The sequence below is a fragment of the Xiphophorus couchianus genome, chromosome 7 (assembly GCF_001444195.1).
Source record: "Xiphophorus couchianus chromosome 7, X_couchianus-1.0, whole genome shotgun sequence".
Classification (NCBI taxonomy): domain Eukaryota; kingdom Metazoa; phylum Chordata; class Actinopteri; order Cyprinodontiformes; family Poeciliidae; genus Xiphophorus; species Xiphophorus couchianus.
The window spans coordinates 23,273,396-23,300,985 of NC_040234.1; the positions used below are offsets into that span (position 1 = coordinate 23,273,396).

The following is a 27,590-nucleotide window of genomic DNA, read 5'->3' on the forward strand; positions in this document are numbered from 1 at the left end:
TGGTATCGGCCAAAATCAGAATCTGCAGCTCAGGCTTTTGAAAGATCGATAATCAGCCAGAAATGTGCAATTGGTGCACCCCTAGTTGTGTGTTTATATTTGAGTCTGTATGTATAATAATGACACTACATTAAGTAGAAAAATCTTCCCTAAGATGTCAAATTGACTTGAACTGTTGTTGACATGTTTTCATGGTCACCTCATTTGTTTATGTTCTAGGTTTTCTGCCCTTTGATGACATTTTATTTAGTTTTCTTTGTTTAATACATTTGTGATTTTATAGATATTTTTGCACTTTGAATCAAAAAACTTTTTGTGGATGGACAGATTAGCTTAAATTCTACAGGCTGCTGTAGAGTAGGTTCTTAACGCCATCAGTCATTCTTGTGTATGTGCTGCTAAATGTGCTAATGGTGGAGACGCAACTTATCATTACAGGAAATCTGTTCATTTACTGTCATCACTGTCATGCTATAAAGATATTTGCACTATTTACCCTTCTGACAACTTTTAAGTTAGATTTGGCTTATTCTAAGACATTTGCACTAAAAATTAGACCAAAAAACATGTTAGGATTTTATGTTTTTTGTGTGTAAAGCCCACTTTATACAGTTTATCTGCAAAAAAAAAAGATGATTTGATGTTTAGTTACTCTGTAATTCATCCAGTCAATCTACAGAGGGCGACAATAACATTGTTGTCCCTTTAACTGCAGGTCATGGAAACCATCAGGTATAAAAATGATGGTAATGAATTATAATGCTTGATCACTTTGCACCACTTATGACACAGAAGACAGAAAAGGCACAATTACGATAGATTCACTATAGCTGCTCAGATTTTGTTTAAAGAGGACATCTACAGCGACGTCCTTGTGAGTGACCCTGAGCAGGTGTTATTGTTCAAGTGTTGGGTTTATGTAAGAATTACACCTGATTCTATCATGAGCAGACTCACTCAAGGGAGAAATGTTCCTTTGTTGGTCCATGTCTGCAGGCCTTGGATAAAAAAAACACAGCATTACTTTATACTACATAGCACGCAGTGAAGAAGCGACTGTCTCTCTGTGCGGTGTCTCTATGGCAGTGATAACATGGAGCTGACTGTGTGTTCCCAGGGCCTCCAGAGTGGGAGTCGGAGCCACAGAGCCAGCTCAGTATGATCGGCTCCCATGTCCACATCAAGTGCTCGGCCCGCGGCGTCCCGGAGCCCACCATCACATGGAGGGTGAATGGCCAGCTGCTGCAGGGTCAGTCCCACAACACTGATCATTAAACACTGCAAAAACCCTGGATCTTACCAAGAATCTTTGCTCTAGTTTCTAGTACAAATAAATTTAAACATTTGATTGTAATTGTTATTTTACTATCATTATCAACATTTGACATTTGTTTTTTTTTTTTATTATTATTTTAGTTGGTATACTATATAGATTATGAAGAATAGGGTGTATCAACCAATTAATTAGGAGTTAGAAGTGTCAGTTTGTAATCATTTGTTTTAGGTAATATTATTTATTTGTAGTGTCTTTAGCACAGTAAATTGCTTGTTTTTAATTACACATTTCTGATCATTATTGAGTTGGTGAGTGATGATTTTTACTAACTTCTGGCAGATTATCTCACTTATAACATAGGAAAATATTATGCCGGTGGAAGTAGTACTTTTTCATCAATATTAAGAAATTATTGACAAGCTCCTACATTTTGCTGAAAAGTTACTTTTAAGTTAGTTTGTCGTATTTCAAGTGCACTAATATATTTGTACCAGAACTAGACCAAAATTACTTGGGAAGATTTTGTGGTTTTGCAGTGAAAAAGAAAACTTTTTCTGCTTTTGGCTTTAAAACAAAAGAAAAACAAATTGTTGGAAAGTCAAGAAATTAAAATGGAATCAACTGTGCTTTTCTGCAATGTCTGGTTTATTTTAAGGGAGAAGGATTGTGTTATCTGAGACCGAACTGACCGGTTTCACTTATTTCATTTCTCATTTTCTTATGAAGCTGAAATGTCTCAGTTTTTAATTTTCTTGTTCTTGAGAGTTGTGCTGCTGTTTCACAAGGAACAGAATTTTGGAAGGTTTACTTGCCAGACCTGGTTGGTTAAATTAGCTGCAGCTAAACTGTTAAACAAAGCTAATATTCAGATCATTGTGGCAAATGAGCACTAAGAGCTCATATTTCTCTAAGCTTGCATTTTAATGTAGCTGGAAGAGGTTTGCTGGCATAAAAGTAATAAAGAATTCTCAATTTGTTTTGTAGATTTCTTCAGCCAACGTCTCTAAGAATCCTTACAAATTCCAACAATGTGAAATAAACACTAAAAAAGCATCTGATAGCCTCAAAAATCATCGTTCATGAATTCATTTGACTTTAGATGAGACGAATGATTCAGTATGAGATTCTCACATTGAAATACCACAGCATTCATTTTATACAGTATTAGAAATGCTTAAAAAAACACAAATAAACAAACCAATTCTGTTTTTAGAAATAGGCGTGCTGTGGTGGCGTAGGGGATAGCGCGACCCACGTTTGGAGGCCTTGAGTCCTCGTCGCGGGTTCGATTCCCGGACCCGGCAATATTTGCCGCATGTCTTCCCCCTTTCCTGTCAGCCTACTTTCATATAAGGGACACTAGAGCCCACAAAAAGACCCCCTGGAGGGGAGGGAAAAAAACTAAATGAGAAAATAAACATTTAATTGCCTATAATGCAGTAGCATCATTCCTTTAGTGAACATTTGATCATTTGTGGCAAAGGATGCATCTGCTGATAAAGAATACACCTAACATCAACATGTGAAAAGTTCAGCACTTCAAATCAATTAATCAGTTGTTAATTTAGTTGATGATCATTTCAATAATCAACTCACTACAGTTAATCCGATTAATTGTTTCAGCCCTGTTCCAAATAGTAATAATGTAAAACATTTGCATTTGCCCCATTGCAGACTCCCCAGCGGCCAACAGGAAGATTCTCGGCGATGCCGTCTTCTTACAGAACGCCAAAGCCTCTGACAGCGCCGTCTATCAGTGTGAGGCCTCCAACAGACATGGGACCCTTCTGTCCAACGCCAACATCATGATCATGAGTGAGTAAAACAACCTCTACTGAAGAGAATGAGAAAAACATAAAATCTCTGCAAAGCCTTTGTGAGGATGTGTTACCGCCGGAGAGCCGACATGCGCCCATAGAGCGGTGAGGAGCCCAGGGAAGAACGCTGTCTGCTGGCTGTTTCACTCAGCCTGGCTGCTCCCCCAACAAGATGCAACAACATTCTGTTCTCTGCCATTTATATGCTAACAAGTTCGCCCTACATTCTGCGCACATTTCAACGCTATAAGACCAGCACAGGAGTGTAGATAAAAAAGAAACATACCAAACACAGTCCAGCGCTTTCTGTCTCCGTGTGGAGTTTCCGCTCAGCGACACAGGAGTTAATAAAGCCGGACAGCTTCTGAATGCTAAGTCCTGCTTGCTGCTGCTTCGCCAAACAAAAAGGAGAGACGGAGCATTTTAATGGGGACGCTGTGGCTCAAACTGATAAGGTGCATGTGCTCCACTAACTCATTATTGCATTGTTTTCTGCTGTCGTTTCATGTTCGCATTCCTGATAACCAGACTGCCGAGTTATTTATTTCACTTACACAAAGGAATTTGTAGTTAATACACACATACGACAACTGTCAAATGCTGCCACCTCATTTAACCTGCAGTTGCCTTTGCTGTTTTTTTTCATGTGTCTGCTTCCTTAAAAAGTATCAAATTCATGTCTAAAATTAAGACCAGAAATGTCTTAAATTCATAAAATTGTCAATTGACCTTGAAAACATTAATCACAGATCTTAAAATTTGTCATGGCAGAACAATTTAATATAGTTTTGTTTTCTATGAGCGACTTTCCTGTCAGGGAAACATTTCAGTTGCACACAAACATGTTTGTTGCATTCCTCGCTGAAAATCAGGACAAAAATCTATATTCCTTATTTGCCAGCTAATCAGCTAGCTATATTTTTTACCTCTATCATGGGCACAAAGCCCAGCCATCGTCCAACCATCAATCCCCAATATGTTTCTTTTCTGTCTTAAATTTCATGTAAGGTGACATTAAAAAGGTCTTTAAAACCTTAAATTCATGTGTCTAAAATTGAGGCCTTAAAAATGTCTTAAATTTATTTGGGAAAAATATTTCACCTTAAATATGTTAATTACAGTTCATAAATTTTGTAATGGCAGTACTGTTTGAGTGACACACAAACAACAAAGTCAGGTTGACCATTTTTGTTATGCTTTATTGTTATACAACTAGCTCTTACTATCCTTTATATTTATAGTTTTTTCAGTCTTAAATTTCTTTCAAGCGGTGATTATAAAAGGTGTTAAAAAGTCTTAAATTTGAGTTACTGAACCCTGCAGACACCCTGGGTTAGAAAGACTCTAATCTCACAACCTGCCAGGTTTAAAAGTCTAAAAAAAAAGCAACCTCTTGATTTGTACACACTTTTTGCTTTTTTAAAGAAGTTAAATTTTGTTGTTTTGTTCTTTTCAGATTTGCAGCCTATGATTCTGACAAATAACGGGGAGGATTACTCTGCAGTGGAGGGAAAGGGAGTGATGATGCACTGTAAGGTCTTCAGTTCCCCTCCTTCAGCAATCACTTGGTAAGCCCAACACACCAGCAGGGAGCAGTAGAGTCTCAGTAGGTTCATCTGTGTTGTGCCCTACTAGTCAGATTCAAGCCATTGCTTCAAAACATGCCACTTGCAGTGCATTGTAAAAAGTACTGGCTCCCCTTAAACATGTCGATGTTCTGTCACATGACAGCTGCAAACTTGAATGTATTTATTTGACAGACCAGGGTCTGCAACCTGAACCTTACACAACAGCTCTTAGTAACACTGACTTAAAAGGACTGAGTCAACTAATATTTTGAAAAGAAATTTAATAAAAAAGTGCTGGTTAAAGCACTTTTTTCTTATAATAAATTGATATTCTTTGACTGAATCACACTAATAAAACAGTGGTATTGTTTTAGATCTGTTTTAGACAGAAGCAGACAACAACCACAACCATTACAACAAGAGCTCCAACGTAAAGGTTTCCTTGTTCATGTGTGTGATTTTATACTATTATCATGTTCAAAATAAATGAATAAAATAAATAAAGCATATGTCTGTGCTAGAGCGGCCCAGAATTTGTGCCCAATCACAAATTCTCAGACTTAAATCTGAGAATTTGACAGATCCTCTGTCTAATCTAACTAAACTATTTTGCAAAGATGAATGGACAAAAGGTGGGTAGAGAAACACCCACCTTTTGGTACTTTATATGGACATAAAGTTTTACCATCATATTTTGAGATAGTATTGTGATAATAAAAGTGAAAGCTGCTTATTACTGTTTTTGTTAACTGTATGGTTGTAAAATAAACTCAAGCATTGGTTAAGGCACAGCAATAAAACCCCACAAATATAAACGCTGCTCTTAAAAAAACAGAGAGTTTTAGGGAATTTTGAAAATTATTTATTAGAATTTATTGTGACAGAGATAAAATTATCATGAGAAATTGATCACAATAAATGGTAAAAAATATGATAAATGCCCACTACTAGAAACACCCGAAAGATTCACTGCTGCAAACGTAGTATTGACTCAGATGTACCAAATACAAATACATTCTACACTATTCAGGTTTGTATTGATAAAAAATATTAAAAACCATCATTCCACTTCACACACTGCTTTGCGTGGATCTATGACAGCAAATAACATAAAAATACATAGAATTTTACTGTGATAACAGGACGAAAAGTGTCATGTAAAAGTGTTCCACTTTTGCAGGTATGTGTGTATATTTTCTTACAGTTGCCTTTCTTCATATGTATTTGTACTGAAGTTACCTCAGACTGAAACCTTTTTGTTTTTCCTCCTGTCCTCAGGAGCAGGGATGACTCCTCTGAGTCGGTGGCAGGACCCCGGTTTACGTTTCATGACAACGGTTCGCTGGAGATCCACTCGGCAGAGAAAGGCGACGCGGGACAGTACACCTGTTTGGCTAAAAACACGGAGGGATCATCCGCCATCGACGCCGTTCTCTACATAAAAGGTAAACACTCGTTCCTTTGCAAACATGTGGCAGCAGCGGTGTGTGTGCTCTGCAGCTAACTCGTCCTTCCTGTGGAAGATCCCACCAGAATAGTGGTGGCCCCAAAGGACCTGCAGATCTTAAAAGGCAGAGCAGCCCAGCTCTCCTGCCTGGCAGAGTACGACGAGTCCTTCAACAACGACTTTGAGCTCCTGTGGGAGAAAGATAACACACAGATAGTGCTCAACTACACAGAGAATCCCAGGTAAGGCACAGAATTTTGTTTATTTTTAAAACATGGCTGATTTGGTCTCAGCTCAAGTAGTAGTTTTCCTTCTCACAGTACTTGGCAAAAAAATATTTCCACCTTTTGAAGGTTTTTCACATTTCATACCCAAACTTTAAGGTATTTCATGGGGAGTTTTTTGGGGGAATAGCACAATGTTAAAGGAAAGGAAAGAAAACAATACATATAAAAATCTGAAAAGTGTGGCATGAATGTTTACTTACATGATTTACTTACTTTAATCTTTCTGTTTATCGACTCTTTTTTTCTTCCTCTTGTCTGGATTTAATTGATTCTGTGTGCTCTGTTACTACTTCTTATACTAAAGCTGTGAAGAGTTGAAATTATTTGTAATGACCATATAAGCTTCAGTCTTCAACACATGAATTATTTTTATTTGACTTCGTTTTGAATTTCTTTGATTTGCAGTTAGAATGTTGATTATTATTATGTGTGCAATTGAGTGTTTTGGACCGAATAAACTATTTGGTCCAAATACACATTTTAAAGCTAAAATGTGTATTTTTTCCTCCTTAATGTTTCTACACTGTGTGTATAACCACATTTTGCCTTTTGTTTTCCTCCATTCAGAACTAACTACCACATTCCCTCAGCATGATGCTGCCACCAACATCTTTCACAGTTTCTAACATGTTCAGAGTAATGTTCAGTGGACTTTCTACCATACACTGTAAAAGCACAAAATCTTACAAAGTTTTTTTGGTCTGATTTTCAGTGCAAACAAAATGAAGTTACAAGTAACTTTTCAGCAAGATATAGGATTTTGTTTTAAGTCAATAATTTCTTAATATTAATAAAAAAAACAGTACTAGTTTTACTGGCACTGGCACTAGTTTCACTTTTAACAATATATTCTTCCATGTTATAAGTGAAATAATCTGCCAGTGAAACAAATACTTTACATCAGTACTAAGGAGTTGTTGGCTTAAAACAAGCTCCTGTATCTTGCTGGAAAGTTACTTTAAGTTAGTTTTGTTTAACTAACCAGAAACTAGAAAAAAAAAAAAACTCTTGGTAAACATTTTCAGTGTAGTGTTCTATTTGTAGAGCAAAAAGTTCAGTTTTGGTCTGTTTTCATAATTGAGACTTCTTGAGGCTTTTTTACCACTGGCTCTTTACTTGCCACTCAGTAGTAATAGCCATTTCAGTCATAAACTTAATCATGTGATTTACTAGTTGCTCTGGATTTTATTTAAGGGTTCAGAGTTCAGAGGGTGAATAAATAAGCATGGCTCACTTTTCAAATTTTTAGTGGTAAAATAATTAAACATCCATCTTATTTTGTTTCATTTCACAATAAAATCATTTGAATGTGGAAACGTTGAAAGGGTTTGAATACTGGTTCATTGTTGATTTTGTGTCTGGATGTCTCTGTGAACAGATACATCATGGAGGATGGCTATCTTAACATCAGCGACGTTAGCCATGGAGATCAGGGTGTGTACAGTTGTGTGGCGAAGACTCCGCTGGACAGAGACACAGCTTCGGCCTTCCTCATGGTGTTAGGTGAGCACATGCCACAGCATCAGCAAACCCCACAGCTCTGGATTATTGTTTGTGAAGAGATCAGAATGTCAGAAAACACAGAGCAGCAGCGTATCTGACAAGACACGGCTGACACCTCTCGACCGAAAACACACAGTGCCGGCGATTCAGCTCGTTCCACATCCTCTGACTCTTGGGACGACTTGATCGAACATTTGCTGCTTTGGCCTTTCCTTGCTAGCAGAGATTGATGCCCCTTTGTGTGATTTTGTTTTGTTCTGTTGGGTTGATTTCCAGATGTCCCCGTCGCTCCAGAGAACTTGGTTTTATCTGAGCACAAGAGTAAAAGCGTAAAGCTGGAGTGGATACCCGGGGACGACCACAACAGCTCCCCTACAGGTACGTAGGTGTAAATGCACATCAAAGCAGCAAGGTGTGAATGGCATTAGGACTGTTTTTTGCTCATCATGCTGTATACATAATAAAATTGTTGGATAAAATCTCAAATTCATTATTACTTCATGCAAACATGAATTGTGGTTTGTGCCCCAGAGGAAGATAGAAGCCAGGAGCGCTCTGCTCAGCGGAGGGTCACAGAAGTGATCTTTGGAAACAGGACACTTTGATTATGTTTCTGTTTCTCACCAGAGTTCATCATCGAGTTTGAGGAAAACAAGTGGGAGCCAGGAAACTGGAAGGAGCTGCTCCGAGTCCCTGGGAACCACAACTCTGCCATCCTCAGGCTCCATGGTCACGTTGAGTATCGCTTCCGTGTTTACGCCATCAGCGCCATCGGAGCGGGGCTGCCTAGCGAACCCACGGAGAGATACAAGACCCCCCCGTCAGGTGGGACACGCCCTCCTCTGTTATTCCACAATGTGATACGTTCCCCGACAACACCACAGTTCAGGAAACTTTAAACATCCTTAAAAAGTCTTAAATTAATTTGGCTAAAATTAAGGTCTTAAAATGTCTTCAATTAGTAAAAATCAGGGTCCATACACACAAAAGTTTTCAAACTTTTGCTGCACTAACTTTGGAGATAAAAACAATTCAAATGAACTACAGAAGACAGTCTCAAATGAGATGGTTGAAGCTACTGCTAACTAGTAGCTAATATACTTTTGCTAGCTAGTTGGCTAGATTTTTTGCTTCTATCATTGGCACAAACCCGGGTTCACAGTGTTGGTTGTGCTTTATTTTTATGCAGTGAAGTTCCCCCAACCATCCCCAATATTTATAGTTTTTTCTGTCTTAAATTTAATTCAAGGTGGCATTAAAAAGGTCTTAAAACATCTGAAATGTGACTTGTTGAAACCTGCAGATACCTTGTTAAAGGGAGCCACTCCTGCCACTGTTGTTGAAAATCTGCTCTCTTTCACTGCTGATGTCTCCCACTAACAATGCTGACAAAAATCTATATCCTTTCTTTTTTACAGCCCCTGACAAGAACCCAGAAAATATCAAAATCGAAGGTCATTTGCCACATGAAATGAATATCAACTGGGAGGTAAGAAGCAGAGCCTGGCCTTTTATTACCCTGTTATTTCCATATTCTGCAATTCGTCCTACCTTTGCATAGCGAACTCCCGCCCACCCCCACGCCTCCTTCTGCTTCAGTTCATAGAATTCCTCTCAGTGATCACAGATGAAGTTTTATCAATGTTTCATTTGCAAGCAGCAATAATTTAAGAAGCAGAAACGGTCCATTTCTGATATTTTCACGTTCCGTGGAGATCTGAAGAAAAACCTTCTTATCAGGGATCACTGTGAATATGTTTCTATTGAACGCGGCTCCTTTTCTTTGATTAGAAAGCAAACGAGAAGGCTGTGAAAAGAAAACCTTTTAACATTGGCAGTCATCCATTTGCCTTCTATTGTAGAAAGATGGGGGCTGCACAGTGGCGCAGTTGGTAGCACTGTTGCCTTGCAGCAAGAAGGTCCTGGGTTCGATTCCCGGCCGGGGTCTTTCTGCATGGAGTTTGCATGTTCTCCCTGTGCATGCGTGGGTTCTCTCCGGGTACTCCGGCTTCCTCCCACAGTCCAAAAACATGACTGTTAGGTTAATTGGTCTATCTAAATTCTCCCTAGGTGCGAGTGTGTGTGAATGGTTGTTTGTCCTGTATGTCTTTGTGTTGCCCTGCGACAGACTGGCGACCTGTCCAGGGTGAACCCCGCCTCTCGCCTGGAACGTAGCTGGAGATGGGCACCAGCAACCCTCCCGACCCCATTAGGGACGAAGGGTGAACAGAAAATGGATGGATGGATGGATGTAGAAAGATGAATCTCCTCTTCACTTATTATCTGCTTGCCCTGTCTTGGTAATGCAGCCCCTGATTTGTGGATTCCAGCTCTCCCACTGTTAATGATTTGCTTTTGTGGATAATGGCATCTTATTCTATTTCTCACACTTTTGATTCCTATGAGGAGAGGAATCTTTTCATCTGCGGCGTATGTATTAAACAAAACTGACCACGTCAGCGGCTCCGTTGTTTTATTACACATTGTGATGAAATTCTCCCACAGAGCCGTGTGCAGCTCACCACACACTCTGGGATTTGACACCAACTGGTGACAAAACATCAATGAAACTTTTCTATTCTTCCTGTCTCCGCCGTCCAGCCGCTGCTGCCCATCGAGCACAACGGCCCCGGCCTGGAGTACAAGGTGAGCTACAGGCGGCAGGATGGGCAGGAGGAGTGGACGGAGCACACCGTGAAGAGGCACTCGTTTGTGGTGCGGAACACTCCCACCTTCGTTCCCTACGAGGTGAAGATCCAGGCCAGGAACAACCAGGGCTGGGGGCCCGAGCCCAGGATTGTGAGCGGATACTCAGGAGAGGACTGTGAGTTTTGATGGAAGCTACCGTCGTTCATGTTTCAGTCTTAGGTGACTTTATGGCACAGGAAGAAGCTAGTTGACGAGGATGCATTTCAGAGATTCTTTCTCTTTCCTTTTTAAAGGGACATTATTATGCAAAATCCACTTTTTTAGCTTTATATCATATCATATCATATCACAATCTCTCATCAAAAAGAAGCACTGTTGTGATGACCAGGAAGTGTCGTAAAGAGACACTTAAAAAGACAGAGACCAGTTTCAAGGCATCAAGTCAAACTTCTTTTAAGTCACTTGTGGTTACTTGGTTGTGCTATATAGTGCCTTTAAAAAAGATGAAAAGACATACAAAAAAAACATAATTTATCATTTATTCAACAGGAAAATAAAATTGATGCTAAAAAAAATAATTAGAGATTAGAATTTAACAATAAATAATCTAGAATAAAATGAAGAAAATCATCCTCACCACCATTGCCATGTTTCACTTGGAGATATGATAAATGAATAGATAAATAGATACCAGAGCAGAGTCATCTAAAACTAAACTCTGCTCAAAGATTAATCACATCATGATGAAGATGCTGCTTAGACTATCTGCTCATGTATCACTCACTGTTTTAAATCTCATTTCACACATTTTTTCCATTAACAAGACACCAAATTAAAGAAAAAAAAAACATCCCAACACTTAGCTGAGAAATGGTAGCTTTCATGAAAAAATTATATGGTGTGAGAATTGAGTTTGTACAGTTTGGAATAGAGAGGAAAATGGAGGAAAAAACTATAATTAAGTCTCAAGCTAGTTACTTAAAGCTGAATGTCTTACTCCTATTTTTTAATTATACAATCTGATATTTTAGATGAACAGACTTCACAGATTCAGACATGAAACATAAAAATCCAGCCCATCTTATTTATTACTTCCATTTTTGCAGTGCAAGTGCAGTATGTTGGAGTTTGAAGGGAGCATCTTCTCATTTCTGTGTGCATTGTCTGCTGCGGTGTTGTAGTCCAAAAGAAAAATAAACTCAGGCATTGGTTGAAAGCAAACTAGTTATGTACTATAAAAAATGACTTCCACTGCTTATAGCAGAGGGTCATACCCCGTTTTTATCCTACTTCTGTCTGGTGGTTTGTTATTTTTTGTGTGAATGTCGAGTTTTACTTCTTTTAATAGAACTATGTGAACTGTGCTCTGTCCTGTGAATTCCATGGTGACACTTTTGGTTTTTTCTGCTTACTTATCTTAGGACAAAGGGTGAAGTTTAGCTATTGCGCTAATTTCTGCATATTGACACTGCCATGAATTATGGTAATGTAGATTAATGTGCACTGTCCTAATGAAGTAAAATAAAAATGAGTTAAATAAGTGGACATTATTAACCTGAACACATCATCCCCACTGTGAAACATAGTGGTGGAGATGCTTCTCTTCTTCATGTTTTGTGATGTTGTGGATAGTTCAGCTCATTATAGAGAAGAGGCAAATTGTTTTGGTTTTGGACCTAATCTTGTTTTGATGTTCAGGTACAGCTTGGCTCTAGCTGGGTCTGGGGTAGGAAGTGGGGGTAAGTTGTGGAGGGGGGCCGGGGGTAAGGAGGAGGTGTGAATTGTATGACTTCCTCTGAAGCTTAAAACTAGGAGTCACACAAACCTGTACTTCCTGTGTTCAGCCTTCTTCTGGACTTGTCCTGTGGAGGTCACCTCAGGTCATGACTCCTCTTTAGTGTCGTGTGCTGTCATTAATGTAGCGCTAGCTCATTAGCCCAACCCTGTAAGTCCGTTTTTTTATAGATATCCATGAGAGAAGATTTGTGAATCATAAGTGTGTTTTGTTTTTGTAGATTATTAGGTTTTCTTAGAAAAGCTGCAGTTCCTCTAACTGTTACTGATTCTGACGTGTGTGTTTGCCTCTGCAGTTCCCTCTGCTGCACCTGACGACGTAGCTGTGGAGGTGATGAACAGCTCAGCGGTCAGAGTGACCTGGACACGCGTCCACAAGGACAAGCTCCATGGACATCTGGGAGGCTACAGGGTAATGCCTCAGAAAACATGGCTTTGCTTTCAGACGCAGCTTAAGAGGAGTGGCCACAAACATATGTATAAGGTAGAAACTGTCTGTCCTCTGCTTCAGATAAACTGGTGGCGCCTGCGCAGCCTGGTGGACTCCAAGAAAAGCCACGGAGACAAACACTCTCTGGCGTTCCCCGGGGATAGGACCCACGGCACCGTGCCGGGCCTGACGCCCTTCTCTGAGTACAGTCTCATCGTCATGACCTTCAACGGGAGAGGCAACGGTCCGGGCAGCCATCCGGTCAACTTCAAAACCCCAGAGGGAGGTAGGGTTGTAGAAAAGCAGCGTGAGGCGCATTGATTCACAGCCTCTGAAGGAAACATCCAATAATAACCAAGAAAGTAGGTTACTGCTGCCGACAGTGCTTATTGTGTGTGTTTGTTCTTCGCACCACAGTCCCAGAGAAAAACCCAGTTTTGAGGGTCACGGATGTAAAGAGGAACTCAGTGTCTCTGGCCTGGGCCCCTCCTTTGGAGCCCAATGGGATTCTAACAGGATATTTACTGGAGTACCAGCTCAGTATGTATCGCTCAGGAAAATGACATGCTTTCTTTTTATGCTTCCACCACAAAGTTTATAAATATGAGTGCATAAATATTTAAGTATTTACAGTTTGGGAACAGTAACAATATTATGAGCTTAGTTTAAAACAAATGAAATGTTTATGCTTAGTTTATACTTCCTTTGTTACATTGGACTAAGTTTAGGCCAGTATGAGATTCTCACTGGCTGCGTTTCCATTGACTACCTTGACATTTCCAATTTAAACTTGCTTAATGACAACATGCCAGTTTCAAAAAAACTTGTCTTTTGATCAAAAGTTTTTGGTGCTAGGATGAGGTGGCTTGTTCGACCGTTTCAAAATTGGTTTGTTTCCCAAAACTGTAAAGGAAACACTTTTTTAAAACACATGTTCAACAATCGCATGTTACCACTGGCATAAACCACGAAGAAGAAGATGACAGGAAATACGTGAACAAACTTGTTCATGTGTGTTTTTAATTGTTTCTTATTTAATGGAAACACCTCAATTTCAAATTGTGTTGTTTTTTTTACATTAGCGGAGTATAGACAGGGTCTTGTGCACATTTGTAATGGAAATGCAGCTATTGTGTGATATCATTTAGTAAAACTACTGTTTTAAGTAAGCATAGTGTTTGCACAAAAATTTCAAAACAAAAATGTATATTATGATGTAATACATGAACAGATGATGCTCATGTTCAATTCAATTTCTTTATATTGCACCAATTCACAATGAATGACGTCTAGAAGCAATTTACAAAAACATTACTTCAATTCAGTCACACATACATCCCAAATGATCCTAGTTATCAAACGTTGCAATAAGCTGATTAATTACTGACTTGCAGCTTTCACTCCTCCCAGACGAACATTCAGAGACGATATGTTGTTAAATTTACATTAGTCCCTCACACAGAGCATGCATGTAGAGACAGTAGAGAGGGAAAAAAACCCTTTCAACAGGAAGAAACATCCATCAGAACCAGAACCGTTTTCAATAGGAAGACTGATACTGAAGAAGAAAGGTCAGATGCACAGGGGTACTTTCTATGTTAATGAAAAGTAAAAAGTTAACAGCAGAAGAGGCAGAACGGTTAGTTGTTGGTAGCATTATCTCAGCCAGGAAGGCACCACCACTCAGCAGTACGCTAGACCACGTGTAGCTTCAATGGAGAAAAAAATAACAGAGAAAACATAAACCTAACAGCAAATAATGTAAATTGGGGAGTAGTAGAAGAAGAACGTGATGAAAAATGGTCAGTGTGTCCTCCAGAAGCCTACTGCAGCATCAGTACAGAAATGGGTCAGGATAATTTAAGCCAGCCTACTGTAACTAAAAGCTTTACAAAAAATCAAACTTTTAGATCGACTTTTAAAAGTTGACATCATTTTGACTTAACATCACTTTTGCTTTATTTTCAGGATCACAAATTGGCTTTTTTCCACATTTTTCAAACTTTGCTAGATACAAAAAGTATTTTCAAAGAAAGAGTTTATCCATATGCTATTGCCATCACTAATAATACATAATACATAAAAAACAATTAAACACTTAGGGAATTAGAAACCTTTGTTTTGTTCAAGATAACAAACGAGAGAGCATTTTAAATGGTTCAGAATCTGGTTCTTTTTTAGAAAATACAAAATAAATAAATAGAAGTTTTGAAACCAGAACCTTTAAAATGTTGGTATACCATGAGACCAAAACTCGATCCAGCCTAAATTAGACTATAGATGTGTAGTTTTTGACATTGGCTTTAAGAAGGATGTCTGAAAAGACAGAAGGTGAGTTTCTGGCCTGTTGTTGATGATTGTGCATGCAGCCCTTGGTTTTTAACAGAGAAACATATTCATCCTGGTATAAGGATATGTTGGGCAGGATAGGTGTTTTGCATCACAATCATGAGCAGTTCTGGCTCAGTCCATTAGAATCTAATTGTCCTGACTCAAATACATCCCTATTTGGATATCCTTAGCTTGCAGTTCCTGAGGACATTATCCAGACACATCACATGTCCAAATGCTGTGCTGATCTTATGCAGAAGTCATAAGAAAGGTAATGACCAACTTCTAATAATGTCGTAGTGCAACATTTCCCCGGCTAATTGGGTCTGATTTGGTCACTGCGCAGGAGGGCCAGGCATCAGGCGGCATTCAGGAAAGGACTTTTCTGGTTGTGCGCCACAGCAATTAGGCTGATAGGCTCTCTGAAGTGTGACTTTTTGTTGAAGTCCCCTTGATGGAAGTCATGTGCGAAACGTTGAGGATAATGCAGCCAGCTGTTGGGAGTATCATCAATGACACAAGTGGAGTCTCAAGCTCCAGCGCATCTGTTCAGCAATAATATCAGATCCTACAGGTTTCTGATGAACGTCTGCTGTGACACTTTTCAGAGTTTGCAACAGGATTTGAATCCCTGGCAAATTTCCTTGAAGTAGTTTATTTTTTAAAGTTGTCATCAGAACAGACCAGCAACATTCCAGACACTGAACTGCTGACAGAAATGCTCATTAAACTACAATGAAATTAATTTATTGTTATTTCATTATTTAATCTATCATATAAGTAAATACACCCCTCAATTTTCTGCAGATATTCCATTATTTCTTTGATTCGGTACAATTACTGCTAGCAGTTTATTTTTGTTGGGAAGAATCACGGTTTCTGTACTTAAACAAACATTAGACAGGGGCATTTTACTGTGTGCACATTTTTAATTATTCTTTGTCACAAAACAAACAGCTGTCTGGCATTATATATGCTTTAAATGTTTTCCCAATGACATTTACTAGCCAAACTAAAATCTTCAATTTAGCAGAGAGCTAACATATCACAAAACACAGTCATCATTTTAACTTAGTCACAATATTCAAGAATACCTAAACACCTAAACACAAAACAGCAAGTCTAAATACAATAAATCTTCCTGCAGCTGGGTGCATAAGCATTAATATAGAATGTGACAGAAACAACTCAGGATACACTAGCTGACTGCTAAATTATCAGGGTAACTAGCATGCTAGCACCAAATTGCTACCACTATCTCATCATTTCCGTCTCAAAACAGAGTCTACATAAGACCAGTTAATTTTATATCAAATAGTATTTGTTTAAAACTATGTGATAATTTTATCTGTGGTGCTTAATAAACTTTACCAACATGTAATTAAACAATGTGTAATTACAAAATTAGGGCTAGCCAAGTAGACCAAGAGACTTCAGGGAAGCACTGCCACCTTGTGGTGTGCCTCGGTACAACACGGCCACGCCACATTCTTTACCCATCTATTGCTTGTTGCACTTTCACTGTACAAGCCATATGGCATAGAAAATACAGTTATCTTTTATCTAACAAGGTCCTTTTACTGGCAAACTTCTACAGATACCAGTACAGTTTAAGGAGTCCCTTATTCAGAATTCCACTGAAAGCACAATTTTTGCTTAATTCTTTGTTTCAAAGTATCATTTGGATTTAAAATTCAAAACTGCTGAACGTATCATTCCTCTTTTATTTGCAGCTTTTGTGTTTGTGCAGATGGGGTTGAGGCACAATACGGACACTTCCAACCAGTCTAGTGTAGCTTGCACTGTTCTGAACTGAAATATTGTTCTAAGTGGGAGTCGAAAACAACGTTGGCTTTGGTTCATTCTGTGTAGCAAAATCCTGGCTTGTTTCACACTTCATAAAGCCAACCGTGTTTGGCGCCGGCTGAAGAATATTTGGACTTGTTGTTGTTTGTCGCGAGTGTGCGAGCCAGAGACTGCAGCCTTTCGCCAGTTCACTGTACAAGATAGAGAACACAAGCTGGCAGGCCACAGGGTTTCTGGGAAAGTTACAACATAAAGCATTAGCAAGATGGAAACATCCTGCTGGTGGCCTTTTTTCTCTCTCTCTCTGCTCCAGTGTGGATTGCATAATTTGCCAAAAAGACAATTTCATCCCTTGAAAGAAAACTGAACAAGAATCAAAATTTTTACTGAAGAGGAGAGGAGTCCCTGGGTGGAAGGAATTCACACTGAAGCATTCATGTCAGCATTTCTGTTGCTCTTAATGTGAGGAAAAACATTGCACCTCTTCCGCAGCAAAGGTCACCTTAACACCTGCTGGGTTTGTTTTTGTTACTAAGAACATAAATGTCATCTTTATACCTAGCTGGCTGCCTTACAGTCTGAAAAATGAGATGCAATCAGAAAGCAGACATCAAAAACACAAAGACGATTGAGTTTTAAATGGACAGTAGGTAACATACTGAGTTCACTTTTTAAAAAGAAAGAGGAGGTGCATTATCTACCTGTTTCTTTGTGAGTTTTTATCAACTGAAGAACATTAAGTTAAATCCAAATTATTTATACTCTCTGAAAATCTTGGTTTAAAGTTTTTCTTACCAGCACATTTTCTACTTACTGTTTTCCTGCAAGTGATAAATGAAGCAAAACCTTCCAAGTTTTTGTCAGTTGGCAACTAGATAGTTATAACTGAATGTTCTACCAGAATTAAAGCTGTATTTTCCTTAATTTCTTTAGTTAATGACACAGAGGAAGTTGGGCCTCTGCAGGCTGTGAACATCAGCAACCCTGACACCATGAAGTGGATCCTGCACGAATTAGAGCCTCTGAGCAAATACAAGTTGTATCTTCGCTCCTGCACTGCGGTTGGCTGCGGGCCCGTTGTCAGCGAGGAGAGCACCACCGCCCTGGAAACAAGTGAGTGACTGTTTAGACTGTAGCTGCATTTCCATTACAAATGTGGGCAAAACTTTGTTGATATTCTGCAAATGTTGAAAAGACACAATTTTGCATGCGTGGTGTTTCTATTCAAAAGGAAACACAATTAAAATCACACATGAATAAGTTTGTGATAAGTCATTAAAAACATGCCACGCCACCATGCGCCTTCCATTTTCTCTTGACCATGTGACTCTTGATGCAAAAAAAGTTTCCATTGCAGTTTTGCGAGAAACACCACCTCATTCTAGAGCAAAAGCTTTTTATTGAAAGATGTGTGTTTTTTTAAATTTCCATGTTTCCATTAAGCAAATTTATTTTCAGAATTCCAAGTTGCGCAATTTTCAATTTAATGGCCAATAGAACTGCAGGTAATGTCCACTAAGAGGGAGGCAGAAATTAGTGCATTCTCCTCTGCGAGGCCTTCACAGGCCACCTGTTCATGAAAATATCTTTCCCTTTGTCACCATGACAACGCAGGATAAGAAATAAAACAATGAAATGATCATCTGAAAGAGGGCTTTACATTTAGTAGCGTAAAATAAACTATCACAAAGAGCTGATGTGTTGAAATTAATTACCAGCTAGTTTGTAGCTTCTAATCTTTTCAAATGCATACTTGACTTCAGTGACGTGCGGTGAGGTTCATAGCTGGTGAGGCACTGACGTCATCAGAATCAGATTTGCAAATAGATGCATAGACTGACAGCAGTTTACAGGTTATGTTTCACTTCTGCATCCTTACACATACAAACTGTAGCTCACAAAACACACATTTTCTTAAAAAACAAAACAAAATAAATGTTATTACTGTCTTACCTTTACTTATAAAGGTTATTATCTCCTGCTTCGATTGAAAGTCCACTTGAGAAAACTTTTTTAGTGTTGTAATGTAGTCATTCATGTCGAAAGTCGGGATGAGCGAGAGGAAAAAAATCACTATCTCTATTATAATCTATCGCTGCACTTGACTTGCTTCCCGAATCGTTTAGCCTAGCTCGCTGTCACTTACTCGGCAGTTGAGGAGTGAACAAGACGAACGTCTGGGATCTTGAGCGCCCCCTGCCATGAGGCAAGAGAACTGCCTGCCTCACCTCGAACCTGTTCTCTGCCGTTTATAATCGCTCATTACACGAAACACGTTACACAAACACAGTTGGTGACAAAAAGCACTGTACATTATATACATAAGCTAAATTAATGGAAATAAGTTCACATATTAAATTTGTTTAAACCATTTTATTGACGCCGTACAGCAACATGCTCTCTCCGCTTAGCAGCCAGCGCAGAGCCAGGGGTTGCGCAATCCAAGGTGAGGCAGAGCTCGCTGCTGCCTCACCGGCATCGCTTCCAAGCATTTGAATGGGAAAATAAGAAAATTCAGCGATTTTGAACAAATAAAAATCGAAATTGGTGAAGCTACGTGAAAAATAAATATTTTTTAGTACAAACCACCGGATGAATATAACAATTTAAATTACTTTATGATTATATATTTTCTTTCTTTCCATGATGGCTGGTGAGGCACTGCCTCACCTGCCTCCCCTGACCGCACGTCACTGCTTGACTTCAGAAAGCCATTTTTATTTACCTGTGTATCTGTTAACACCAATAATTGCTGGATGGCTTTTTTTTTTCTTTATCCAAGAAATTGGCAGCACAGGGGCTCATTATGCAAAAAAATCCTCAGTGTTTACAGACAGAATCTTCATAATCACAGAAATACACTTAATTGGCTTTTGTTTATTTGTAAGCTGAAAAGCCAGTGGAAATGATTACAGGGAGGATGACTCACTTTTGTCATGTCGCTACTTGTAATTTTGCCGGGTGGCTTTGTGCATGTTGGAGGGAGAATGAAAACCTTTTGTGGCAGCAATGCTTTCAGTCTGAGCTCCGAACATGTCGGTGTTGTTTCTGCTAATGGTCCTCTGTCTGCACTCTCATACGCCACTAAATAGTGCATTGCTTTCTGATTTTGCTTTGATCATGACAGTGTGTGTGGTGAATTTGTATGTGAAGGTGTGTGTCTACTTGGTCATGCAATGTCTGTCTTCTCTTCCTTTCATTTTTGTTCTTTGGTTGTGTTTTCTTGCAGCTTCTTCTTTGGCTCCTACTGTTGGCATCAGTATGTTGATCTATGTTTATGCAGAAAGCGGGGCGTCATACCAACACACACTCTGTTTGTAACTTTATGCAGTTTACAATGGTATTCATGTGTTGTCATTTTACAACCACAGACTTCAACATATTTTATTGGATTTTAACTTATAGGCCAAAACATATTAGAGCAAAATTGAATCTGTGATTTTCAAACTTTTTTGTTGGTAAAATTTTGAAAAGTGTACATTTCTCAGTCCCTCCAGTTTTTCACAATTCTGCAACACAAAGATATTCATGTGAAGGCAACAGAGCCCCACATTTTTTCATCCTCCCGATCAACATCAAAACTCTGAAACATTCGGTTATGCACAAGGGGAGGATAATTAACATCAATTTACTCTGTTTCCTTCTTGCAGACTTTGGAGAGGGTTTAATGAGGAAAAGGTGTCGCAAAATTCCTTGCAAATATCTGTAAAATAGCACAGTAAAATCAGTGATTTTGACTGAAATAAAACAGCAAAAAATCTGAGTGATTAACTTCTATCCAGTCTCACTAATGTCAACATTGTAAATCAGTCATTTGCTGCGATTCCAACTGTAAATCATTTGGGGTCTGTCTGTCTCTACATCTAAAGACAGATTTGTTTTAGATATTCTTCTATTCTTGTTTTTTAATTGCTGTGGTTCTCTGACTGGGTGGAGAGCAATGACTGTGGCCATTAATTTTTTAGACTTGCTACAAATTCTCAGTTGGATCTGAACTGGGCCATTCCAACACAGGTTTTGATCTAATTATTTACATGGTAGCTGCATCTTTGGAGTTGTTCTCCTGCAGCAAGATTAACCTTCACCTCACTGTCATGTCTTTACAGTCACTAAAAAGGTTTGCTTCAAGAACTGCCTTGAAGTTAGCTTCAACCATTTCATCATCAACTTTGTGTGGCTTTCCTGTTCCTACAGAAAAATTGCATCCCCACAGCATGATGCAGCCGCCACCATTTGTCACACATAGGAATTTGTACCATGCACCTGTCTGCTGTGTTGCTTGGTCTTCATGATGTGTTTTGTTCTTTAATGTTCTCTAACAAATCTCTGAGATTTATACTTTTCATATAATTGTTCAGGTGATTTCTGAAGGCAGTTTAGATAATATTTGATTAAGTGACAGTAGGCTGAACAGGTCCAAATATAAATGTATAGCAGACTTTCTCAGAAATGTATGTGTTAAAATTTATTATTTCCGTTTTCTTCTTCATGTTCTACTTAAATGTTCACAAAATTCCCATTAAAATTGTTTGAAGTTTGTGGGTGTAATGTGGTGCAACACTTGAATACCTCCCCCAGGTTCTGTCTGAATTTTAAAATGGTGTTTGTTGGTATGAGTCGTCCTGTGATGTACATAGCAGTTGCATGTTTTAGCCGTAGCAGGGCAGACATCAGTGCATGCTGTACGCCTCAGTTCCAACCAACAGGAAGCGTTTTATTTGTCTGATGTTCCAGCTCGCCCTCAGATGATTGACCCCCTCTGTTGTTTGCAGAGAGCACTTGGTGCCTCTTTTCATTAGAAAAATGTCAACTTCCTCACACTAAAAGTTCGTGGCTTCCTCTCTAATAACAGTGCTAATGAGTAAGCTAATTATAAACTCCTATTAATCGTCCCCTATTAGCACCTGTAAATGAATGTTGACTTTTTATCCTAGCAACAGCAGCCTCAGTGCTTCATGTCAAAACTCTAGCTAAGGTAATAAATTATGCTTCGTATAATTTATACTGTCTTGTGTTTGGAAACTAGTGGAGCTCTTTTGTAGATTTGTAGTCACTAATTTTAGCCCAGGATAGCGCTATGCTAACAATAGAATGTAGCTCCTGCTAGCTTTGCTTCTGGTAACCACAAGATGTGTTTTTCTTTTAGGAAAGTCTCTCTCAACTCCGACCACTCCAAAGTCACATGTGACCAAACCCACTCGTCCCAACATAGGTATAGCAGCAGTTCTGATACGAACAGCAAGAAAACACGTAAAAATGCTGACAAAGCTTTTTGTAAAATCAACCCAACTCACTAAAGAATATGTGACAAATTATTTTTCTTTCTTTCTTTGGGTTTATTTCAAATGTAATGGACAGAGATGACAAGAAAGGGAGAAAGGTGGGGAAAAAGTTTCAAAAGAAAGAAAGCAGAGGATAGAAGCTTAGAGAAAGCACAAGTCAACACACTAGAAGTCAGCCTCTAAACCAGCAGAAAGAGAACAAAGTATTCACAAGAAAACTTAACTAACTACTAATAAATGCCTTTATTATGGAGGCACTGCAGGATTAATATGCAGCCAATTCAAACATGTCAACACATGTGAAAGTACATTTATTTGAGCATTTTCAAACATTTACACACAGTAAGTAGAATAGCTAATTAGAGTGTTATTACGCATGTATAGACATTGAGTATGTTGTTTTTGGTAGTAGTTAGTCATTATGGGGAAAGCATTAATAAATGTGTTCATTTATAGCTTGTTAAATATGAATCATCCTTAATTAATTAATGTTTTGTAGGTTAATTAACTATTAATGGTTAAAAAAGGCTACATCAAGATTGACTTGATGTACATTATAAAGTGCTACCCATTTTCCTAGAATGGCCACAGGACCCGTTTGGTCTGCAGAGCAACATGAAGCAGAAACCACCAACTGTTTCTCTTACTGTTGCCGTAGTTTAATATCTTGGCAACACTGTAAGGAAATCTAGGACAGCAGATCTATATTGTGAGCCGGCAGTGCGACTGCAGAGAGTCACTTGAACGGGACAAATACGTCTAATTGTAAGTGATTGATTTGTTGGGCCTCGGCGCTGCCTGTACACGGCAACAGATTGACCCGAGAGCCACCGGAGATTTCCATGAAATCTTCAAGTCAGTAAACAGCCACACAGCTCTAATGAGTAGAAGAAGAAGAAAGAAAAGAGAGAGGAAAGCTCATATTGATGTTTGAACAACCATAAGTGGAAGCTGATGAAAGCACCTATATTAGAATATTTCACAGCTTTGCCTTTGTGACTTTGAAGGGCCGTCTTCTCTTCTGGGCTCCCTGCTGGCTGAGCAGCTGCTCTGTGCTCCGTTTAATAGCAGGCTGAGCAAAGAGGTGACAAAAACATGGCTGTATTTTTAGTCATCTGCCCGTTTCAGCAGTTTGAATTACCGTGGTTGCACACTAATCCATCTGCATTAGCCAGAGAGACAGAGTGTCAGGCCGTGGTTAGGGGACGGACCGGCCCAGGTGTGTTTGTGAACTGAATTATCACCTGGAAATTAAAAAAACCCCCAAAAAAACCAGAAGTGAGGCACCTGAGCTGGAGATGGAGAGGAAGATTTGCATGTTTGCCTTGTTGGGGGGGAGAGAGGCGGATGGTGCCTTGTTCACCTGAAGGCTTAGAAAGATCCTGTTTGTCAAACTGATGATGCAAATCACACCCAACATGAGAAAACTGCAGAGAAAAGTTTAAATATTAATACATCAGCTTTGACATCACTTTTTAAATGTGACCATTTAGACAAGAAAATAAACTGTATACAGTCTGATGGAAGTACACATGGATGACACTAACTTTCAGTCATCTTTCGTAAATGTGTGTATTTTCAGGATTATTTTTCAAGGATATTTTCATCAAACTGCTCCTTTTCATTCAAAACCTTTGTTTATGCTAACATGTGACATGTTCATTTTCAACTGTAAATGAATGAATACATAACATTGAGGTAATTAGAATGGAACTGAATTCAGTTAAATAATCCTCACCACTCTCAGGATGGAAAAAACAAATCCATTAGCAAAGAAAGCACATGTTTAATGTCATGAAATGAACATAGACAGGAACAAGATGAGTCCATCTGTAATATTTACATTGTATCAATTCAATTCAAAAATACTTTTTTGTACTCCCAAAGGGAAATGAAATCTTGTAACCCATATTATGTAACTTTCTTCAGAGTTGCTGTAGAGGCTTTAGGTTGTGGGATCACATCTGTTAACAACAGTCACCAACTCAGTGACTTTGTTACTAAATTCATCAACTTTTCAGACTGAAAAAATCTGTATCAGTCAAAACCAGAATTGGCAGGTCAGGCCTTTTAAAGATCTGTGATCTTCCAGAAAAGTGTAATAGGTACACCTCTAGAACAACATTCATCACCTGGAGTTTACATTGTTTGGGAAAAATGAATATAATAGAGATAAGCAGATGATTAAATGACCTTTTTTGTATTTTGGTTCTGTTTATTTTCCATCTTGTAAAAGGTTAAAACAACACAGATTACAGATGTACAGTATTAAACATCAATAAGGTGTTTATATGGTCTTCATAGTCCACCTTTGATTCAATCTCAATATTATCATTTTTAATGAGGCATATCATACTAATACTGCTGTGAGTAGAACCAGACACTTCCTACTGAACACTCTGCTACATCCTCTGTTTCCTTTCCCCTTCACCAATGCTTCCTCTCCTCTCTCTCTCACTCTGTCTCATCACTCCATCATCCCCGGTCCTGTTGAATGTCAGCTCAGCTGTTAGCAGCGGTTCTGTTAATATCAGCTGGATTCCTGCAGGTTTTCTGCAACATGTATGAACAGCTGCAGGTTCTTCTCTCCTCAGCTCCTGGTTCCTGTAAGTGGCAGCAGTAACATCTGCAGTGCCTTGAAAAAGTATAAATGTCCACATGCCTGTTCACTTTTTTTCCCTGACAGATAAAATCTGATAAGTGTGGCATGCACTTGTTTTTCTAATTTAGTGCAGCCAAATGCCTTCAAAAATGAAAATGTATTTTTTTTTATATTAAATCCAGTGAGTTATTCAGAACAAATTGTTACTTAATAAACAAAATAAATCTGTGAATTATTCAATCTGAGTATAAAGCAGTCCCTCAAAGACTTCCTAATTGTTTGTTTGATTTGTTTTAATCAAAATCATTTTGAATGTGATGCTACTTTGGTGAGCAGTTTAGTGATGTTTTTCCTCATTAAATCCTTTTCTAAATTCTGCATTTAGAAGATTAAAGATGAGAAAAATAGTCAGTAAGTTACTGTTACTTCCTGATTATTTTCACAAACATTTTCATTCTTACATACACAGCTCCATTTTGCTAATTGTCACATCAATCACAGACTATAAATGCAGATGTATGAAATCCTGCCACCTGCAGTTGGGAGTTATTTAAATTAGTAATTTAAATGTAATGTTTTAATCATTTTTATGGCAAAAATTTGGCAATAAACTCACAATTATGCAAATTAAGCACAGCAGTAAAGTGTTCAAAGTAGAGGGTAGAAGCATAAACCTATTTTTACACCCACCTCTCTTACAACAATAGCATCACCCAATAAATGACTATTCAGGTTAACTTAGTTATAACAATCTTTTTTAGTTAGTATAAATCCATATCTATGACTGGTACAATGCATTCATATTTGCATGCCTTTATGAGCAAGCATCACTCATTTTGAAAATTGAAATTGAAATCAAAATTATTTCTGTAGAACACTGGAAACTGGAGTTTCTCCTTCCAGCAGGACACACATATAGCCTGAGCTCCAGTAGGATGAGTTGGATGAAAAGGTTTAATCAAAGTCCAAATGTAAATGTAATGAATTTATTGCAAAAACTGAAAACTAGATTTCTATCAATTTAATTCATGCCACAGTTTTTCGGTTTTCATTTAGAAAACATTTTGGAAAACCACTTTGTTGGGGTTTTGAACTCTTCAAAGGACTGCAGCATCCGTAGCCTTGTGCTGTTTTTTAAAATTATTTCTTCATCACTAGGTGTGTGTTTTCAAGACACCTTACAACCCCTCCCCCCGGAGTACAGGTGAAGGTCACTGGAGGACATCAGAGCTTTAAACTCTTCTCTCACTTTTCATTGATGGACCCAAACCTGAGACTGAATTCACTGTGTGCCTGATTTCTAACAGCCGGATTGATAAAGCTAGTATGTTTGAAGAGGTTATCACAAGCAGGGCTAAAGGTGAGGAGGGGAAAAAAGTAATTGACCTCTTGATGAGGAGAGCTCAGCCGCGTCCTTGAAGCGACATGGCGACGTGGCGGTCCTTCACGCCGTCACTAGAATTCCATTTAGCTCACTAAGAGGAATTACATTTGTTCAGCGTTCCCCGCTTGATTAATTAGACAAGCAGGATTAGCTGTTTAATATTAATACTGGAGCGTTTCCATCAGCGCCTCGGCCCGAGCATCAGATTAGCTTGGTCGATGTAAACATTCAATCAAGTGTCCAATGCAAAGGCCAAGGCCAGTCAAAGTCACGGCATCTTGTCCTCCACAGGCCTGGCCAGCGTCCACGGAGGAATCTCCACCCAGGGCTGGTTCATCGGCCTCATGTCTGCCATCGCTCTGCTCACACTCATCGTGTTGATTGCTTGCTTTGTCAACAGAAATAAAGGAGGAAAGTATTCCGGTAGGCACACACACAACACACACACACACACACCCCTATTCCCTTGTTTGAATACTAATTGTTGCCTAAAGCATCATTTTAATTCCATATTGTTGTTTGTTCATGCGAGAGAGGTGATCAATCATCAGACGGTGTACACCACACCACACAGTCATTTACTGCAGCAGTAGACAGAACAGGCTGCTGCTGTGTTTGCTCCAGAATGCCTCACAGTTACATTTTTTACGTTGTTGGTGTGGCGGGTTTATCTAATTCTGTGCATGAGGTCACTTCATAAAGAGTGATGGCCTGAGCTGGGCCTGCCTGACAGTTTGTTGTTCTCCTCATCAGAGGAAGCAGAGACATCATTGGCGTCATTATTCACAGCTAATGACCATGAAGGGCGGGGAGAACAACCACACACAGATCTGTGTTTCCTCATTTAACTCTCACTACCACTGACAGCTAGTGGCTGCTTTTCATAGGGTTCAGGTGGCTCACCACCCCGGGCGTCATGGCCTGGGGGACGCCACAGGTTCACACGTGTCCCTCCCTGTTCTACTCAGTGTAAAAGATTGGGGTTGAGAACTAAAACTGACATCTGATGTCAGGGGTTGTGTTGCTCCTTAGTGCTAAATTAAAGGAATATTACACAGTTTTCACAGAATCCAATATGTATACTAATGAGAAGCTCAAATTGGTGCTAAACCTTATGTTGTACAAAAACATCTTTCCTTTTATTATATAGATAGATAGATAGATAGATAGATAGATAGATAGATAGATCATGCAAAAATTAGCATTCTTCCTGTTGACATTAACAAAGAGCATACAAACTATTCACAATCCAGAGTTTTCTTTTCCTTAAGCTCTGAATTGTGAAGTGATTGAAATCTTTTCCTAAATGCTGTCATTGATGTTTGAAGTGGGAAAATGACTGCATATAATTGGGAGCAGTCAGGCGACTTGTCCAGCTGTCCATCTGTCTGTCTGTCTCCTGTGGAAATCTCTC

At 38.9% G+C, this 27,590-nt stretch overlaps 1 protein-coding gene across 9 annotated transcripts in view; it reads left to right on the plus strand.

The window, feature by feature from the left end:
* The window catches only part of chl1b (cell adhesion molecule L1-like b), a 93,654-nt gene that overhangs the window by 58,829 nt on the left and 7,235 nt on the right, over positions 1 to 27,590 (plus strand). For 7 of the 9 annotated variants that reach the window (XM_028023079.1, XM_028023072.1, XM_028023071.1 and 4 more), the window contains 17 exons: positions 1,118 to 1,249; positions 2,951 to 3,091; positions 4,550 to 4,661; positions 5,940 to 6,106; positions 6,185 to 6,350; positions 7,774 to 7,898; positions 8,175 to 8,276; positions 8,526 to 8,723; positions 9,317 to 9,387; positions 10,500 to 10,722; positions 12,638 to 12,753; positions 12,853 to 13,057; positions 13,189 to 13,311; positions 17,842 to 18,021; positions 20,138 to 20,167; positions 22,055 to 22,120; positions 26,468 to 26,599. In XM_028023079.1, the coding sequence (XP_027878880.1) occupies positions 1,118 to 1,249; positions 2,951 to 3,091; positions 4,550 to 4,661; positions 5,940 to 6,106; positions 6,185 to 6,350; positions 7,774 to 7,898; positions 8,175 to 8,276; positions 8,526 to 8,723; positions 9,317 to 9,387; positions 10,500 to 10,722; positions 12,638 to 12,753; positions 12,853 to 13,057; positions 13,189 to 13,311; positions 17,842 to 18,021; positions 20,138 to 20,167; positions 22,055 to 22,120; positions 26,468 to 26,599 (2,289 nt within the window). The remainder of the gene's footprint in view (positions 1 to 1,117; positions 1,250 to 2,950; positions 3,092 to 4,549; positions 4,662 to 5,939; positions 6,107 to 6,184; positions 6,351 to 7,773; positions 7,899 to 8,174; positions 8,277 to 8,525; positions 8,724 to 9,316; positions 9,388 to 10,499; positions 10,723 to 12,637; positions 12,754 to 12,852; positions 13,058 to 13,188; positions 13,312 to 17,841; positions 18,022 to 20,137; positions 20,168 to 22,054; positions 22,121 to 26,467; positions 26,600 to 27,590) is intronic. The other 2 variants (XM_028023076.1, XM_028023078.1) reach the window with 2 other exon arrangements.